The sequence below is a fragment of the Chrysochloris asiatica genome, unplaced genomic scaffold, assembly GCF_000296735.1.
Source record: "Chrysochloris asiatica unplaced genomic scaffold, ChrAsi1.0 scaffold00008, whole genome shotgun sequence".
Lineage (NCBI taxonomy): Eukaryota > Metazoa > Chordata > Mammalia > Afrosoricida > Chrysochloridae > Chrysochloris > Chrysochloris asiatica.
This window is the reverse complement of record NW_006408526.1, coordinates 26,394,343-26,415,151: the sequence shown is the minus strand read 5'-3', so window position 1 is coordinate 26,415,151 and position 20,809 is coordinate 26,394,343. Positions and strand designations below refer to the sequence as shown.

The 20,809-nt window shown below is 40.9% G+C and overlaps 1 protein-coding gene across 7 annotated transcripts in view; it reads left to right on the top strand.

Annotated features, from left to right (window-relative positions):
* Positions 1–20,809, top strand: part of CADM1 (cell adhesion molecule 1) — a 470,209-nt gene that overhangs the window by 378,848 nt on the left and 70,552 nt on the right. For all 7 annotated transcript variants that reach the window (XM_006833846.1, XM_006833842.1, XM_006833843.1 and 4 more), the window contains exons 2-3: positions 8,129–8,275; positions 12,271–12,423. In XM_006833846.1, coding sequence (XP_006833909.1) covers positions 8,129–8,275; positions 12,271–12,423 — 300 coding nt within the window. The remainder of the gene's footprint in view (positions 1–8,128; positions 8,276–12,270; positions 12,424–20,809) is intronic.

Below are 20,809 nucleotides of genomic sequence, written 5' to 3'. Positions count from 1 at the left end.
GGTTCAAACTGCAATTTTTTCAGTTAGCAGTCAAGTTCGGTCCATTGCCAGCAGCGTTGAAATAATGGGATCTAACAGAAATAAGAATTGGAGAAAAGCCATCTGAAAGCTTACACACCAATATAGTAAATAAGGGTTCCAAAACCAGACATGGCTTTTTTGTCTTTTTGAAAATCCCAAACCTAGATATCTCTTAGAGGGAAAGAACCACTCACCACCTTGAGCCATTAATCTTAGAAAAATTTCAAGAACTATTTAAAAAAATTCTATGCCTATTGCTATCAAGCCAAATCTGACTCCTAGAAAAAGAGCCTATAGAAAAAAAGCCCCATCTTTCTTCTCTGGAGCAACTAGTGGGTTTGAACTGCCGACTTTTTGGTAGGCAGCTGAGTGCTTAACCCTGATGTGACATCAGGGCTTTCTTCAAAAGCAGTAGTGGATTTTTTAAGTTAGTGACGCATTGATGCTCCACAAAATGATTTTTTTTTTTTTTTGACAGTCTGTTTTGTTTGTTTGTTTGACTTTGCGTATCCACACAACATGACTGCAGATGTATTGTTAGGTTCAGTCTCCCACGCAGCAGGGAGTAGGGGAACTGGAACCTTCCTGAATATGACTTTGCTCCTTCAGGAGTAGGCCAGGGGACTTTATTTGCTCTTTCTCTAGGCAAACTGTCTTTCCAGTTCATAGTCATTGTGTTCCTCAAGTGTCTGTCCGAGTTTACACAGTGACCATAATATAACCCGAATTCTATAACTTGCCCTTTTATTATAGACTTGACTGGAGAGACTCCCCCAGTATAAATGAAGTGCTTTCTTTATTAACAGGCAGGTGGGGGAGGGGGAAGGGGGCGAGAGTTCTCCGAGCTGGCAAATGCCCGCCATGCAGTGGTAATGAAGGCGTTCTCCAGGGCAAAGTGTGCAGAGTGTTAAAAAGAGGAAGCTGTAGTAAGCAAGTTGTTTTACATTCAAGACAGTTTCTCTCTCATCTTGAAGTGTGTAATTGTGTTCTGGATAAATTATGGAAATCAAAAAAAAAAAAAAAAAGTCAGAAGTTGCCCGTATTTAAATAACTCTCTTTAAAACCAAGTAAATTTTTCCAAGGCAGAGCCAGTTGAGCTTTGGCAACCAGTCCTGATGTTGACTGGTAAAAAGTACAAACTGTATGGGCTGCAGAAACTGATAGAACTGGGTTCAGACACGGCTCAGCCACTTAGCTGAATTACATTAGCTAAGTTATTTAAATCTTTCTGAGTTCCAGGTTCTTAATCTTTGAAATGGGATATCGAAAACTCCAGGGGTTATACAGAAAAAATTAGGGTGTAAAACAGCTAACAAAGTACCCCAGGAGTGGATAAATGCTTTTCTCCTTTCCCGCTTCCCTGTGTGTGCTAAACTAAAGCCATTTTTCATTTTAGGTTCTTGCTTTAAGATTTGCTTCAGCACTCCCCCTCAGGTGACCCATATTGTTCAGTTAGGTAGATTCCAGTCTTTTTGAGAGTAAACTGTAATACCATTTAAATGGAGTTTAAACAAAATACTTTCAGAAAGAATGCTTATGCATTGTTGTGCAATGCCATCAAATTGGTTCCAACTCATAGTGATCCTATGTAGGGTTTCCAGGGAGCAGCTGGTGGGCTCAAACCACTGACTTTGTAGTTAACCATGCAGTGCTTATCCTACAGCGCCACACCAGGACAAGCTAAGCTAATTGAAAATTGAATTAATACAGAATTAATAAGCAAATTGTACTCAACCCTGGTCCTAACCAAATTGGCTATAATAGCCAATGGTGGTTGGTGGTGGTGGGTGGTGGTGGTTATGTGCAGTGGAGTTGGTCCTGACTCAGAGTGACCCTGCATAGGGTTTCCGAGGCTATACGGGAGCAGAAGACCTCATCTTTCTCCCATGGAACCGCTGGTAGTTTCTAACTGCTGACCTTGAGATTAGCAGCCCAAATCATGACCACTACGCTACCAGAGCTTCTTATAATAGCCAATACTGATGATAAAAAATAAATTTACCATTTCCCCCCCAATAATATGCTTTCTCTTTCTTGTAATGAATGTCCTAGCAACTTCTAGTTTGCTATAGAACATTTACTTGTAAGTAAATGGGCCTCTCAAATGCGGGATCTTTATTTTGGTAGCGTAGTGCTTAGAAATCGGGCTGTGAACGTCAAGGTCAGCAGTTCGAAACTACCAGGTGTTCTGCGAAAGAACGATGAGGCTTTCTGCTCCCTTGAAGATTTACAACCTCGGAAAACCCCGTGCAGGGTCACTGTGAGTCGGAATCGACTCCATAACAGCAACAACAAATTGTCAGAAACTGTAGGACAAATAGGAAAGTTATAGGGAATACCATTGTTGGTATAAATTAAAACCCAGTTTGAGTCTGCCTTTTAAACCTCATCCATATATACCAATTAGCAGTCAAAAATGTCTGTACACTTCAAACATTGCTCTACCCTTAAAATAAATAACCTTGCTGTTAACGGCCTTATTTAACAGCTACAGCATACTGTACCTATTGGATTTCCTTTGCCCAGAACATGTGCTATTTCTGTCGTGACAATATATCTGCTAATTGAGTTTTAGAAAATCGGAATTTTTTTTTAATGTATTATTTAAGAAAGACACCAAAGTTGCCTGTTTGTATCCTTTTGCTACACATCAACTGTGTTTTGTAACAACCTAACTGTTGTATCTATTTCAAGGAGAAATTTATCAAGTCACAGTGCACCTTTCTGTTTGGAAGAAATATTTGAGGATGTGAGCAGAAATTATTTTTACATAAAGGCTTCAGGCAGTTAAGAGTACTGACATACATATCATATTTTCATCACTGTCGTTCACGTTCTTTGCCTCAAATAAATAGGTCATTATTATTCCGTTGCAGCCGTCTTATGGCCGGGGTTATATTTAATAAAACTGCGGTCCAGCTGACCTGTATAATTTATTGGTGATTTTTGCAGAGTGACCTCCTTGGGCCACCACTATCTACCAAGGCACTTTGGTAACTTTTTCAGCAAAATATTTCATTATCACTTATAATTTTTTAGCACTAGTAGTGTAACCATGTTAACCCAGCTAGGAATTGTCATCTTCTGAGATGCCGGGTTTCGGTTGCCTTAGCAATGTAAGAGAATAATAGAGTAATGATGATGATGCCAACATGGATTTGCAACACATTATATGCCAGAGCACAACAAGGGCAAACATTTGCAGATGGCAACAAAAAGTTTTGTCTGAATGGTTTTCTCAACAATGACTTATTAAAGTCATCTAGTCTTACTTTCCACCACTCCTCTGTTAGTCAGTTGCTGTACTGTGATGGCTTGTGTGTTGCTGCAAGCTGTGTCAACCGTATTCCAAATACCAGCAGGGTCACAAGTAAAGAGAAACAGGTTTCAATGGAACTATCAAACTAAGACTAGAAAAGTTGGCATGGAGACCTACATCTGGAAAAATTGTCCAGTGTAAACCTTATGAATAGCAGCTGAATATTGTCTGATGTAGTTTTGGAAGATGAGTCCCTCAGGTTGGAAGACACTCAAAAGATAAGCGTTGTTGCCTCAAAGTAGAAATGATCTTAATGCCATGGGTGGAGTAAAGCTTCCAGGACCTTCGTTTCCTCCTATGGCATGACTCAAAGTAAGAAGAAACAGCTGCAAACATACTTTGGTATTTGGAACATAGAATGTATCAAGCATGAATCTAGGAAAATTGGAAGTCGTCAAAAATGAAATGGAGTGCATAAAGGTCGATATCCTAGACATTAGTGAGCTGAAATTGGACTGGTATTGGCCATTTTAAATCAGACAATCATATGGTCTACTGTGTCGGGAATGACAGAATGAAGAGGAATGGTGTCACATTCATCATTAAAAAACACATTTCGACATCTATCCTGAAGTAATAATTTTGTCAGTAATAGAATAATATCCATAAGTCTACAGGAAGACCAAGGAGTTCTGATAGCGTATGGGTTACGAGTGGGATTTCTGGATCATAAGATATTTCTCTTCCTAGACAAAGGAGCGCCATATCATTTTCCACCGTGGTTGTTGCATGTTACAGTCCCACCAGCAGTATATGAGTTCAAATCTTGCCATGTCCTTGACTCCATTTTTTGTTTGTTTGTTTATCACTGCCATTTTTCACAGGGGTGAGATGGCATCTCATTGTAGTTTTGATTAGTATGATACTGTTTTTATCATCTTCATTGCCTTTTACAAATCATAGTTAACCCCTTCCTCTCTCATTCCCTATATAAATGTGGGTTAGCCTTAATGTGACTATAGTATGCTACTGGTGTGATGCTGTAGGATAAGCAGTGGGAACACAAGGTCTGTTTGAACCACAAGGTATCGGTGGTTCAAATTCATAAGCCGTTCTTTGGAAACCCTATACAGGGTCACTATGAGTTGGAACCAACTCTGCAGCACTTATAACAACTATCAGACTATACCTGTCTTAAGATTCTGAATAACGAGCTAAAATGGAAGTACCTAGTTATTTCCCCAGTTACTATTCCATTAGACCATCACCAAATTGTAACTGGTTTTAAGAGCACTCCAGTCACTGAGAGTGAGCAGTCAGGTTGTGTGTCCTTGGTTTTTATGTTACCTGCCCCTGGGAGTAACCTTCTTGTGTACCTTTTGTAAATTAAAAACTCTTACACCTATTTCTAATAAGCTTCCTGTAGAGAGAAGAAATCCTTACCACAACCCAGTAGGGCCCCGTTTGATATTCTAATCTCTTGGAGGCAAGTCCTGTGACGTGAGACAGCTGTAGCATTTGAATTGTGCAGTTTAACATTTCCTTCATCTTCTCACTATATTGCGTTAACCTGAGAAAACATGAGCATATACTTTTTGTATATACTTTTGCCAGGGCCAGAACCACCACCTTGAAAACTTCGTTTGATTGGCAGGAATTCCCTTCTCCATTTTCTATTCTTGAATGTGGGAATACACTGCTCCCACCAGCTGGCTTCTGAAGTCTGTGTTTGTCACAGTAATCCTCTAAGGAAAAATTAAGCATCCTTTCGGATTGGTTCTTTTTCTATTCACTTTTCCTTTTTGTTGGTACTCCATAACCCTGTTTGCCCCACTGGATCAAGCACCCTTTCATTCACTACAAGCCCTGTGGACGTGCGTTCTCACACCCTGGTTAATTCCTTGGATCAGAGATCTTAAAGTTGGGTTTCATTTGGGTTTGCTCCTCAAGCACCAAGAATTTTTGTTTATCTCTGGCTCTGGTAATTTTTTCCTTATCCCTCTGGTTTCCTCTCTTCTAATCATCTGCCAGGGGCTGGTCTGTTCTAGGTGGATTTGGCTTACAGCCATCTTCAACACCCTTTCTCACACTTCCCCACTGTGCCCTGCCAAAAATGGATCCTTTAGCAGAATTATGATAGCAGGTGGAAATTCTTCATTTATTCTAATTGCATCTCTGTTTATACTGTCTTTTTTCTTTTTCTTTTTTTTTTTTTTCAGGGTAGTATTTATCCCTGACCTTTGTGTCTTAATGTACCCCGAGTTTCTATTAGGAGAGTAAACAAGCTGCCATGAACTGTTAAATAGGAACTATGCCCAAATTCCCTTAAAAGCAGGGACAGTGAAGACCCCTGGTGGCGCAGTGAGTTTAGCCCGCCAGCCACTCTGAGAGAGAAAGAAGAGGCTGCCTGCTTCCATAAAGATTTACAGTCTCAGAAATCCTTTGGAGCAGTCCCGTTCTGTCGATCCTACAGCGTCACTAAGAGTTGGAATCAGCTCCACAGCAGTGGACTTGATTTTTTAATTTGTGGGGGGAACAGTGGGCTTTCATTCTTATTTCCATAGTAGTTCCATCACCTAATCTTTGTTTTTGGTGTTGGTACTGGTTGCTGTTGAGTGAGTTCTGATTCGTAGTGACCCCATATGTTAATAGAGAAGAAATGCTGGTCATAGGGTTTTTTTGTCAGGCTGTTTTTCCCAATAGTAACCTTGGGTGGGTTCAAATTGCAGGAGAGCTCAAACTCCACTCGGGGGCATCTCTGACACATAATAGCTGCTCAATAACTATTTGGATTGGACATCTATGAAATGGTGACGATGGTGGTTGTTAAGTGCCATCAAGTCGGTTCCGACTCATAGCGACCCTATATAGGGTTTCCGAGGAGAGGCTGGTGGGTTTGAACTGCCAACCTTGTGGCTCACACTCCAGTGCTGATCTTACAGTGCCACATCAGGAGCAACTATCATTTGTTCAGTTTTGTTAGAAGCCAGGTACAATACCAAATATCGTGTGTTTATTATCTCTTGAATGTGCCCAACAGCTCCATGAGATTGCTTAAGATACTATCCCCATTTTATAGGTGGGCAACTAACTCTGGGAGGAGATTAATGTATCTGAGATTACACAATGGAAAAGTGATGATCCTTTTCTGACGTCCTGACTGACCATTATGCCTGGTGCCTATACCACATGTGTAGTTCTTTCCATAGGAATTAGCTACCAGTATTCACTCCAACTTCAAACATCTTAAAGACTCGGACAGTGGCATATACTTGTAGATTCGTATTGCACACTCGGGAGTAGCTTCCTCTTTCACTTTGAAATTGGGCAGCCTTCTCCCACCTGCCTGTGCTGCGGATCATTCAAGGTACTGATGACCGTTGAGGCCCTGACAACACACGGAAGCAGATCGGGTGTGGACTCTATAGTAACTGGATCAGAAAGCCTTGACTTTTTCACATTTCCTGAGAGAGATTCTCTAAATGGCTAGAGGGGTGGATGATCTGCTTGGTTCAGGGCTGCCTTAGACTTTGAGTGAGTCCCAAAGATGCAAGTTTATGAGAACAAACTTTATAACAAACTCTGAACTTGTGCAAGACTTCCCAGGGTTTTATTAAAATTCCAGTCAGTCATTGTCAATTATATACAACGGCACAATGAGAAACTGAACTGCCTATACATTGTTGTTGTTAACTGCCGTTGAGTCGATTCCGACCCATAGCGACCTTGTTTAGGGTTTCCAAGGAATGACTGGTGAGCTTGAACCACCGACCTTGCAGTTCAAACGACTTTGCATGCTAACGCATTAGCCCACAGCACCACACCCAGACTCCGCCTATACGTTGGGAGTGTAGCTACCCACTGACAAGGGGAGATTATTTAGTGAGCCCTCTTACCTAACGCTATTAAGTGGACCCTTGAGTGTTCTGTGAGATGACCAAATAGCTTAGCTCAAGGGCATGGTAAGTGAGGTTGTGTCCACTTGTGAGAACTTCATCTCCTTACGAAAACCAGAACTCTGGCCTCCCCCATATCTGCCCAACATACCTACTCAAGGAGCCCTGGTAGCATAATGGATTGCCAGCTAGGCTGCAAACCACAAGGTTAGCAGTTCAAATCTACCAGATGCTCTGCAGGAAAAAGATGAGGCTTTCTGCTCCTGTAAAAATTTATAGCCTTGGAAACCCCATACAGGGTCTCTGTGAGTCAGAACTGACTTCACAGCACACCACCACCACCACCATACTTCATCAAGGAACTCTAGTGGCACAGATGGGTAATCGTTCAGCTGCTAACTGAAAGGTCAGCAGTTCAAACCCACTAGCCACCCTTCAGAAGAAAAGACCTGGTAATGGGCTTCCTTAGTTGCTGTTGTTGTTGTCTACCATTGAGTTGGCTCCGATTCAGCAACCCTGTCTAGGGCTTCTGAGAGCAGCTGGTGGGTTTGAGCTGCCGACCTTGCAGTTAACAGTCCAGTGCTGATTCAATCCTGTTGTGAAGTTTTACTCTGTCACGTGGCTTCACTTTGAGTCTGAGCTGACTCAATGACACACAGCCACAACATAACCCGTTCTATTACTGATACAGGCTAGAGGCTGGAGCCTGGGCATGATCACTGTTGAGGGCATGTCTAGTCCAGGCTTCCGTTGATTTTATCCTAGATCTGTCTCAGACTGGCAGGCTCATTTTGTGGACTATGGAGAAGAGGTATTAGAGCCATACTAAATGTCGCTCCCTGTGTTCATTTCTAACATTACTGCTGATTTCTTGTTTTTAATGAGTCTCATCTCATTGGCCAAGATTTAATGTATGCATATTTTTCTGACCTTTTCTCCCCCTTCTTTTAAGGTGATGGACAGAATCTGTTTACAAAAGACGTGACAGTGATTGAGGGAGAAGTCGCAACCATCAGCTGCCAAGTGAATAAGAGTGACGACTCCGTGATCCAACTCCTGAATCCCAACAGGCAGACTATTTATTTCAGGGACTTCAGGCGTAAGTTTCCATCCCAGTGGCAAACTTTCCCCCCTACATATTATCCTGATAAAAAGATTGATAAGACCTCTTTTTTTTTTTTTAATTAATGCTAGATGCTTAAAGTTGAGTCAATTCTACAGAGGGAAGTAGAGACATGTAATCATAATATTTCTACTTAATAGAAAGCTTGAGTGGTCCCTTTTAAAAGTAAAGTCTTATGTCGCAATAGGAATTGATGGTCGTAATTCAAGGTGAATTACAACTGAGTCCCCAATCCTTAACTGATACAAACAACTCAGATAGGGGAAGACAAGGAACATAGAGCATTCTGGAAGGAAATCTGTTTGGTTTGAAGATTGATATTTCCAATGCAGCCTGTGTTTATAGAGACAATGCCTTATCCCCTATCCCCAAACCTCTGGGCACTGGCAGTGTCTATATGGTATCAGAGTATCAAAAAGCAGATCACAAAACTAACCTGCCAGATTATAGGACCTTAGGTGGAATCCTAAGCCCCATCCAGAACCTTCTGAGGTCGGACATTCCCACTAGAAAGGACAAGCAGACCAGCCTGGAAGAGCTAGAGCATCAGAAAAGCATCATCAAAGAAGGATCATCAGGAAAAACAAAAATGTCAGCATAACTGGCTACTGTAAGAATAAGCAAGCTGTTCTCCCGGAAGTCATCAAAGCAAGCAATCAAGTTCCTTCAGTACAAACTTCCAGAAGACTGAAACTCAAAAGGAACACCTGAACAGGCATGTAAGCTTGCTGGTGACCACATTGATCTGCTGGTGAGTGGAAGAGGGGGAAAGGCAGCAATGAAGAAATGGGCTGAATCCAGCCATGGTCCATTGACTCCCGTTGACCTGGAGATGAGAGAGAGAAGAAGAATGGCTGGTTGGTCCAAAGTGTGGTGAGACCTGAGGACACCTGAGCCCATGGAAAAGGTCAGAGCCAGAGAGGGCTAGAGCTGAGAGTGAAGCATCCAGCTTATATGAAGTGAGGGGAGATGCACAAGAACACCCAAACTTGCAGACAGTACCCATTTGACCTAGCCTGGATGGCTTGATAATCAGAACTCGACTAGAGGAAGATTAAAAAAAAATTGATAATAGGAAATAAGGGTAAATTGCTACAATTTGATGAGCCTGACTTATACTCATGGAGGTAGTAACTCCAAATACCAACAGAGAGGGAAGGAGTCTTCATATCAAGTATCAATGCTATCCCCACTGTACACAGGGTAGATAGGGACAGGCAACTTAAACACTGGCTACCTAAAATGAGGGGTCAATAAAGGCACGAAGTAACTGGCTTACAAGGTTTCAAGAGGGAGTTTAATTTAAGAGTGCATGAGGGAAGAAAGAGTCCCCACTGTATAGTTGTCATCTTGTCTAGATGGGTCTGATTAAAAGAGATGGGGATAAGATTCCTATGATTCAATAGTGAGTAATTGTTATCAAGACTAATTGCAGTTGTCACAATTGTAAGGGTAGAAGTTTTGTAACAAAAATTGGGGAGTAGTTAATCTTACAGTCCAGAAACAGAGGACCCTAGGACCATCAAGGGAGAAGAGCACAAGCAGAATGTGGGACCTTATCCAGAGAAGCAGCGACGGCAGAGATGGAGGCAGAGATGGGGCTATGGAAAGAGGAAGCAGCTGAGGACTCTAGATTCATGGGAAGAGAGGGACTAAGAGCTGGTGTCCAGGAGACAGGCTTGCAGAATGTGCTCTTTGGTGGTGTAAATTATTATATATGCCTGAGTGTGGTTTTTTTTTTTTTTTTTTTTTAAAGAGCTAAAGTGAATAGTGAGAAATACTGTTAACTGATGGTTTGTGGAGGGGAATGCAATCATTGTGATGAAACAAGTTGTATGACTTGTTGAATGTAAAACTTGCTGAATGTAAAAATTCACTCAATCCACAATAAAACTTAAAGGGAAAAAACAAAAAACTTAGCTGTATTTAATAGAAATGACTCAGATGGATGATGTCTGGGCTTGTCAAGAGCATGGATCAAGATGTTGGAAAAACTGTTATTTGAGAGTATCAGTACTTACTTGAAGTTGATGCCAAGCCTACCCCTTCCCATCCGCTTGCCCCTTTTTGTTCCCCAACACCTCAGAACATTCATGACCTATGGAAATTGCTAATAAACCTAAGGAACATAGGGAGATTGATGGAGGATAAAGGAGACAAGGCAGCTGCTTTTTCTTAAAAATAAAATTCTGTCATTATATGCTTAGCTAGTTTTTTCCCCAAAATTAATATAAGGACCTTAAAAATGAATATCTAAAGTCGGTGAAAAGCCCACATGCTTTGCTTTTGTGGTGATTTTGACTTCTCACTTGATGTCTAATCAGTTTCCTACTGCGAAGCTGAATGTAGTTAGAAAACTGCAGTAATGATTCTTATAGGCTCTAGATCATCTATGTTTGGCAGCTTCACCTCAAATCATATCAAATATATTAGGATGCATTCAAGTTAAATTATTTTGTTATTAGGCCTCTTAAGTGATTTTTATTTTGCTTTTGAAATAATTATTAATTTTTTTTCATAACTTGAAATCACTGGGTTGTTGGTTTTTTAAGGGCTCTGGTTTTTATAGGTACTGGTGTGGCATTGTCAGATAAGTAATGGACTGCCGACTGCAAGGTCAGTGGTTCAAACCCACCAGCAACTCCTCAGAAACCCCATACTGCAGTCGTGGTGATGATGTGCTGTGAAGTCAGTTCTGACTCATCACAACCTGTATAGGGTTTCCAAGGCTGGAAACCTTTACAGAAGCAGAAAGCCTCATCTTTCTCCCATGGAACAGCTGACAGTTTTGAACTGCTAACCTTGAGGTTAGCAGTCAAACTTGTAACCACTGTGGTACTAGTGCTCCTTACAGCAGTAGTGGGGAAACGTTTTTCTGCCAAGAGTCATATAATGTTTATAACATCCTTCACAGGTCACACAAAATTATCCACTGAAAAATTATCCTGCTATAATGTAATGGCTGGGCTCTCTGGCAGCATAGTAGTTACAATTCGGGCTGCTGATCTCACGGTGAGCAATTGGAAACTACCAGCTGTTCCGCGGGAGAAAGATGAGGCTTTCTGCTCCGGTAAAGATTTACAGCCTCAGAAACCGTGTACAAGGTCGCTATGAGTTGGAACTGACTCCACAGCACACAACAACAACAGTGTATTGGCTGGAACTGCAGTTGCCTTGACAGAACCAGACCAGATGATTTCAAGAGCCTTATAGGACCCGCAGGCCGAACATTCCCCACTCGGGATAAACAGGGTCGCTATGAGTCGGAACCAACTCGATGGCACTTAACAACAAACAACAAAAAGACCTTAGGCTTTCATCTCTGAACTCTCAGAGCCCAAAAGCTAAGAGGTGTTTGGTGCCCTGCATCAAGGGGTTCACACTTGCCTTTCCCTTCTGGCTTCATTTTGCCTGTCTCTTTAAGAAAACCTGAAATTATTTATGAATCCATACTGAAAATTAGCAGTGATTGTCACTGAACTTATGCAAGAGTGTGTAAGTTTGTGTATGTGTGTGTGTATACTTGCATCTCTGTGTATGAGTTTCCTTTTGGACTGGAAAATTGGTCCATGGGAGTTCCTGTGCTGTGCAAAAGGTTGATGTACTCAGCTGTTAACCAGAAAGTTGGAAGTTCAAGTTCACCCAGAGGTACCACAGAAAAAAGGCCTGGCCATCCACTTCTAAAAGAATCATAACCATTGAAAACCCTGTGGAGTACAGTTCTTCTCTGACACGCCTGGGCAACTCTATGGCATCTGGTACTAGTTATTTGTCTACAATACAGTTATTACAGAAGCCCAAAATAGTAATTCAAGAAGTCCAAAGACGCAACCAACAGGTGCAGAGTAACATAATAAATGTTTCCTACTGTGTAGCTGCCTAGTGAGTCATGTGACTTTTTCTCACCTGAGTAAGGAAAATAGACTGCCCATTATCTTTCTCACCATCATTAACTCTGTTTTGTTTCACAGCTTTGAAGGACAGCAGGTTTCAGTTGCTGAATTTTTCCAGCAGTGAACTCAAAGTGTCGTTGACAAATGTCTCCATTTCTGATGAAGGAAGATACTTTTGCCAGCTCTACACTGACCCCCCACAGGAAAGCTACACCACGATCACAGTGTTGGGTAAGAAATGTACTCTGGGTTTATGCTGGAAAACTGAATGGGGATGGCCCCTACCACCAGGTGGCTTCTAGTAGCAAGGAAAAGGTTAATGGTGGTAAATTTCACTGTTCAAACTTGTTTTAGGAAGAATCACCGCCCAGCTTGCTGAATGTTAAAAATAGCCTATTTTACCAAATGCTCTAGCAAATGGCAATCAGCAGCCTTTATAGATTCCACCTGCTCCTGGGTTTCAAACTTCAAGCTTCAGAAGCAAAGATCAAGAGAATTTAGAGCCCTCATATGAATCACTCACCACATGAAATGTCATTGCTTCTAACGACCAGGATTTTTTTTCCCCCCTTCTGTGCAGGAGAGGGGCGATGGGCTACCACATCTGTACCCTGTGGCAGAGCTCGGTTATGAAATCCGCTTAATGATTTTCCCTTCTGAGTTCCGTCTTCATTTTAATGTTGTTGATCAGCTCTTCTTTGGCTTAACATACTGCTTTGGCTTAACATACACTCTACACGATGCTATAAAAATCCTACCCGTTGACATACTCTGCCACAAATTGCCACCACTGGACATAAAAGAGTTAAGAACATCTAGGGAGAGAAGGCTGATGGTAAGCAAAGGACTATGTTGGCTGCTGGGTCGATCTCTAGTGAGTTGAGTGTCTTCATTTGTGATCACCAGATTGTGATTTTCAGCAAAATCCCAGTAGCCAGCTTTCTACACTTACATTTTGATATAGTCAGCAGATATTCCTGTTTTGAAGTCGGTCAGAATGAGTCACCTTTTAGACAAACATAGACTCCAGTGCATAACACTTAGCTGATGGGGATTTTTGAAACTGAGTTTTCAAGGACATCTATTATAGCATGAGGAAAGATCTCTGATTTACACCTTCGGGAAGATGATGAATCAAAGTCTATTTGAGGCGGCAGACTGCAGCTTTTCGGTGTAATGATATGAAGATTAAAGAGGAAAGATAAATATGAAGGACATTTTTACTTGATGTGTATGAACATATATGTATTTATGGAGGTACATATATATTGAGCTACCAGCTCATTACCGTGTTTAAACACAGCTATAAAAGGGAAAATAGGCTTTATTCATTAAGCTAAAACATGTCCCTAAAGTTAACATATATGTGTTTGATTAAGAAACACTAATTTTAGAAAGTTACATTGCAAGTCTGCCCTCACCATTACTAGTGTGGTCTGAGTCTAAATAACAGCTTTCAGATATACATGTTTGTCGCTAATTGCTGCTTTCATTCCTATCGGTCCTACAGAGATAGTGACTAGGGAAGGTTTCACTAGGGTGACTATCCAGTGTTTTGCAGATGTACCAAATTCATGAGCTTGGATTTAAGTTTTCTGGCACTGTGGGTTAATGCACTGGACTGCAATGTTGGTTTGAACTGCAAGGTCAGCAGTTCGAGCTCACCAGCCGCTCCTTGGAAACCCTGTACAGGGTTGCTATGGGTCAGAACCAACTCGACAGCACTTAACAACAACAACAATCCATCTATATTTGTACAAGTATTTGAAAACACTCTTTATTGTAATAAGTCATTGGCTACATAGACTTCAAACTAACCATCCATTGAGTTCTACAAGCCAAACAATCTACCGTCATTTATGGCATTTTTCAAAAATGGCATGGGGGCAACCTCTTCTGACCTCCTCTGACTGCACAGGAGAAAGGAAAATCAGACTCATCATCAGCCCAGAATGGATTCCTACAAGACAGAAGTCAGGCATGCCTCCACCCTTCAACCTTCTTGATCAGTCTGGCACCTACAGTCCCTCTCAAAGCACTGTCTGCTTCTCTGCTGGGTCTGCTCATTCTTTTCATGGCCACACTGAACTCACTTTATTAAGGAGGTCAACAGGTTACATTTTCGGATCAGAAATGTCCAGGATATGTCCATTGATTAGGACAGCCACTTCTCAGTCGTGTCTACAAACACATTTCTCTCTAGTCCTTGACCCCTTGTCCACACAGCTCCTTGGCCTGTGCCCTGCTTGGACAAGTGTTCATAGCTCTTTTGTGGTTGTTAGTTGCCATCGAGTCAGTTCCAACTCATGTGACCCTATGTATAATAGATCAAAACACTGCCCGGTCCTGCACCATCCGCACAATTGTTACACTTGAGCCCAGTGCCGCTTGCCACTGTGCCAATCCATCTCATTGGGGTTCTTCCTCTTTTTTGCTGATCCTGCACTTTACCAAGCATAATGTCCTTCTCCAGGGACTTGTTCCTTCTGATGATATGTCCAAAATATGAGACAAAGTCTTGCCATCCTGCCTTCTAAGGAGCATCCTGGCTGTACATCTTCCAACACAGATTTGTTTGTTCATCCCGCAGTCCATGGTACTTGTAATATTCTTTTCTAATACCATAACTTAAATGTATCAATTCTTCCACTGTCTTTCTTATTTATTGCCCAACATTCACATGCATATGAGGCTATTGAAATAGGTCAAGTGCCCCTTAGTCCTCAAACTGTCATCTTTGCTCTTGAACACTTTAAAGAAGTCGTTTGCAGAAGATTTGCCTGATGCAATACATCATTTGATTTCTTAACTGCTGCTCCCATGAGTGTTGATGGTTGATCCAAGCAAGGTGAAGGTCTTTGACAACTTCAGTCTTTTCTCCATTATCTTGATGTTATTTACTGGTCCAGTGGTGAGGATTTTTGTGTTGTTTTTTTTTTTACATTGAGATGCAACTCATAATGAAAGCTGTGTTCTTTACTCTTCATCAGTAAGTATTTTAAATCTTTGCTTTTGGCAAGCCAAGGTTGTATCATTTGCATGTTGCAGGTTGTTAATGAGTCTTCCTCCAATCCTGATGGCACATTCTTCTTCATATAATCCAGTTTCTCATCTTATTTGCTCAGCATACAGATTGAATGAATATGGTGAAAGGATACAACCCTGCCACACACCTTTCCTGACTTTAAACCACTCGGTGTCCCCTTGTTCTATTTAAATAACTGCCTCTTGGTCTTTGTACAGGTTCCTCATGATCACAATCAGGCGTTCTGGAATTTCCGTTCTCTACGATGTTGTCCATAGCTTGTCATGATCCACACAATGGAAAGCCTTTGCACAGGCAGCTATCTCTCTGGTGTTCTCTGCTCTCAGGCAAGAGCCATCAGCAATGATATCCCTTGTTCCACATCCTCACCTAAATCTGGTTGGAACATCTGGAGGCAGCTCCCTGTTGATGTACTGTTGCTGGTTTTTTCTAATGATCTTCTGCAAAATTTTACTTGCCCATGATATTAATCATATTGTCTGATGATTTCCGTATTCCTTTGGGTAACCACTTTTAGTACTGACAATAAATGCCTAAAGGTCACCCCACTTCACAGGCCAACCTCCTGCCTGAAGACACTCAGCTTTACTTGTTGCCTGGCTCTGGATTGCGCTGCCACTGCTTCTCCACATAGAGAGCTAGGCCTCCAAAGGATGCGCTTCACTCTGACTCTTCTTCCTGATGGTCCTGAGCTCCCCTGTTCCTGCTTCTGAAATGCCTCATATTAAATCCAGCTGACTAGCAAAACTGACCAATCCCATATACCCGATTTGCCTGGTGTCACCCAGTAATTTGGTATGAGTTACAAAGACTGTCATAGCTAAAGAAGTCATAGTTCATGGTGTCACATATTTCTACACAAGTGACAATGATAAAATGGACTACACTGACAGTATTTTGAATTTTCAGAGTATTTTACAACCTTTACGTTCCAATATCTTTATTTCAAAGGGAAACAAAAGCAGAAGCAAGTCATCCTGCCCAGGTTGCAGAGGTTGAGTAAAAATCAAGAGTCAGAATTCAGAACAGACTTTACATTTGCTCTCTTCCATCTACAACCTTGCATCTTCTAGTTTAGGTTGTTTTCAATTAAATCCTCTATGCTGTCATTTCAGGGTTCTTTTTACCCCCTGAAGATGCACATCTTTTATTTTCAGGAGTATGTTTCACCATTGGGAAGTGGTTACTGCCTGTCAGTTTCTGCTGCTGATACATTTATTCTCAGAACTCCTGGACTGGACTGGTTTGCCCATGAATATGCCCTGTGCACAGGGGAAGGAGTGGTAGCACTAGACTTTTAAAAGCAACATGCCCATAATCCTCCTGGAGGTCTGATTATTCTAGAAGTAATAGGTTCCTTGTCTGCATTTTGTGGAAAGCATTAACTTAAATATACCGAGAAGTCATGCTAGTAGATGTTCTTTTTTGTAGATATTATGCATTCATTTAATATTCTTCCCATTGAATTTATTTTAGGAATCCTTGACAGGGTAAAATTGTTGTCATCAGTGTTTGAGTCTTTCATACACTAAAACCTGACAAATCCTACTGATACTCATAGATTCAAACCTTTCTCATATGGTTTAGTGATTTCAGATACTAGACTGAATGAAGAATGTGTATTAGCATCTTCATTGCTATGTATGGTTCTCAGAAAAGGATTCCATATGTGCTTACACAGCAGTCAGACTTCTTGATAGGTTGAAGATGCTTATTTTCATGCATGTGCCCATTAGTTGTTGGATGCACTCAGCAAAAATTCCAGCATAAATGTAAGGCATAGTGATGGTATTTGTTAATATTTTCTGTAGTTACTGTTGGGTTTATTAGCTCATCTACGTGAAAACTGAAAACTCACCTGTGGTATTCTGTATGCATTTGGGTGCCTTTTTGACTGTTCATTCATATCTTCCACTTGTGACGAGTTAGTTTCTTTCTCTAGAACATAATATAGGACTCTCTTTCTGCTACTAGTCATAGATGAGATGAAGATGAACAAGAATGCACCGTAGTAAGATGAATATAGTTACTGATAATAATAGCTAATATTATTACAGTCCTGTCCTTCTAAGATTAGCGTTCACTCTTAAGATTCCAGGAACAGGAGAACCTAATTATTTTAAAGGGTCTTAGAGTGAGATTTCACGTACCGATCAGCTTTTAAGTCTCCTCTTTTGTTGTAATTAATGTGACTCATCTTGCTGGGGTTTTTTTTAATGTTGTAGGCGTAATATTTATAATTAGCACTCTTATAGATTTGAGGTTAGCTTAGAAGAAGCTGGCATTTCTTTGCTATTTTCTAGCATCTTTCTCGACGTGATTTTCATTCAAGTTTTCATCGTCTATACGCACCTCCTTAGCTGTATCTTTGGTTATTTTCATTAAAGGCTGCAGGCAGTTTTTACTAAATGTGTCTGTTTAGTGGACCATGTATAAATGTATTCTCTGGTTAGCAACAGTTTTAATTCATTTTTTATAATAGATTTTTATACTTTACTAACCTCTTTTGTATCAGAGTAAGCATTATGAAGTTAGAGGGAAATCAGGGTAGACATAATAGGGCAAAATAAAGGTTTTCTTGGCCAACCCCTTCTTTTCAGAAAGGCAGACTTTTAAATCACTTTCATTGTGTTGTCTAGAGCCTTTTTACTCCAAAAATAATCTTTGAGAATGCACTTTTATAACCGATAGCAATAATCCATTATGATTCGAATGATCGGAGTTTATTTTTTATTTGTAAACCAAACAACTCTCACAGTACTTGTCCATTTCTCCTCATCTTAGCCAAGATCAAAATTATTGAACGTAACCTGAGAAATCTATGTATGGAATTGAAAAAAAAATTACAAATCTGTCTTCTTAGGGTTGTTATTATTAAGCACCATCAAGTCAGTTCTGACTCATAGCGATCCAGTATAGAGTTTTCAAGGAGCAATTGGTGAATTTGAACTGCCAAGCTTGCGTTTCAGACTGACCTTGGATAGGTCAAGTGCTCATCCTACAGTGCCATACCAGGGCTCCCTTCTTAGGATGCTTGTCTCAAAAATATATTAAATCCTTTCTTTTTACTGGGCATACACTGGGCTTACTTTCTGACACTTTTGGCATTTTCTGCAACTTTACTTCAGCCACGAAATGAAAGATAACGTCAGCTCTTCAGGAAAATAATCCCAGGAACTATCATTGATACAGGAATCACTCTGAAGGGTTGAAGAACTTTAGAGTGTATCTGTTGCAGTAGAGGGGAATTAACGTGTGGCGCTGTAGGATCAGCACTGGACTGCTAACCACAAGGTCAGCGGTTCAAACCCACCAGCAGCTCCTCAGAAACCCTATAAATCAGAAACAACTAGATAGCATTTAACAACAACACAGGTAATCCAAATAAAGACCTACTTGTTGCCTGTCAGCGAGACATTGGTGCATTCCTTTTCATTCTCACACTTTGAGCCAACCAGCATCATCTTTATGACCAAAGGGAAAGTATAAAGTACTCCCTCCACAAAGGCATTTTACTGAACATAGCAGCTAATGTGGCATAGGAGAAGCCTGTAATTAGAAGAGCAAAGATGTCTTCAGGTTCATCATGAAAATGGATTGAATGAATGAAAGATGTCCAGGAACAAAGATCAAACAAATAGCTGAAAGAGACTATATTTGAAGTTGAATTTCATTAAGACATGACAGGAATACATATGGAATCTTTTAATTCCTAGTCTATTCCCATTAAGAAAATTATCAGATGACCAGAGAAAATCATCAACTCATTCTCCCAAAGTAATTCAGATCCAACCTGATCTGCTACACTGAACTTTACTCCATTCTGTAGTGACTTTTGAGGAAAACAGCTTTGTATAATGTAAACGATATTGCATTATGCAAATATGCACACAAGACCTCTTTAAACAGTGTTGAAGAGCAAAGATGTCAGTTTGGGGACTAAGGTGTGCCTGAAACAAGCCATGGTATTTTCAATAACCTCATGTGTATGTGAAAGTTGGACAGTGAATAAGGACGACCGTAGAAGAATTGATGCATTTGAGCTATGGTGGTGTTGTTGTTGTTGTGTGCCATGGAGTCAGTTCCGACTCATAGCGACCTTGTACAGGGTTTCCAAGGCTGTAAATCTTTATGGGAGCAGAAAGCCTCATCTTTCTCCCAAGCAGTTCGAAACTACAGCTGATAGTTTCAAACTGCTGCCCCTGAGGTTAGCAGCTTGATTCATACCCATTATGCTACCAGAGCTCCTTGAGCTATGGTGTTGGTGTTGTTGTTGTTAAGTACCGTGGAGTTGGTTCTGACTCATAGTGACCCTGCACAGCGTTTTAAAGGCTGTAAATCTTTACGGGAGCAGAACGCCTCATCTTTCTCCCGCGGAACCACTGGTAGTTTCGAACTGCTGACCTTGAGGTTGGCAGCCCGATTGGTAACCACTACACTACCAGAGCTCCTTGAGCTGTGGTGTAGGAGGAGAATATTAAAGGTACCGTGGATTGCCAAAAGAACAAACCAATCTGTGTTGGAAAAAGTACAGCCAAAATGTTCCTTGGAAGCCTGAGTGGCCAGACTTCATTTTTCATACTGCTGACATATTATCAGGAGGGACCAGTTCCTGGAGAAGAATTTCATGTTTGGTAAAGTGGAGGGTGGGAGAAAAAGAGGAAGAGCCCCAGCGAGATGGATTGGTAAAGTGGCAGCAGCATTGGGCTCAGGCGTAGCAACAATCATGAAGTTGGCACAGGACTGGGCGTGTTTCCTTTTGTTATGCTATGAGTTGGTACTGACTCAGTGGCACCTAACAACAATGATGATGACATAATGCAGTAGCTGTAGGTACTGTCCTTCTTTGTCGGATCCTCTTTATTAGACATCATATTCCATCAATAACATTCCTCAAAAATGGCATTCCTTACTCAGTGACATTCTTCAAAGATTCTTTTCACCACTAGTTTTCTTTTGAAGGAGCCCTGGCAGCACAATGGTTAAGTGTCAGAGTGAAAAGTCAGTGCTTGGGACCCACCAGCCACACCCGGGAAGAAAGTCCTGGCAATCTGCTCCTATAAAGAGTAAAGTCTATGGGACAGTTGCACTCCTCCATATAGGACCGCTTTGAATTACAGTGAACTCCGTGACACTTAGCAATTTTATTTTGCCTGGACCTTAAAATGAATTGCTATTATTTAACTTTCATTTCCTGATTTGTTGGGAGGACATTCCTAAATCTTTCCCTCTTTTGTTGTTTCCCTTTTTGTCTTCTTATTCTGTTTCTCATAGTTTACCAAGGTCTTATATTTCTTTGGGCTGGGACAGTTTTATTCTGTCACTTGATCTAACAATAGCTTTTTCTTCAATATTCCTATTATACTTTGGTCAGAACGCAGTAGTATTTGTCAGTTTTAAACATCGAGTCTCTCTTTAGTTTCCCTATCAATTATCTAGGTGTGTGTGATAAAAATCTATGACATGCTTGGTTGTCATCTAACCAGGAAAAAACTACTTTAAGGAAACAGCTAGCTGAAGTTTGTCACTGTCTTTCTGTGTCCTTTACAAGTCTGGCAGATGTGTAACTCC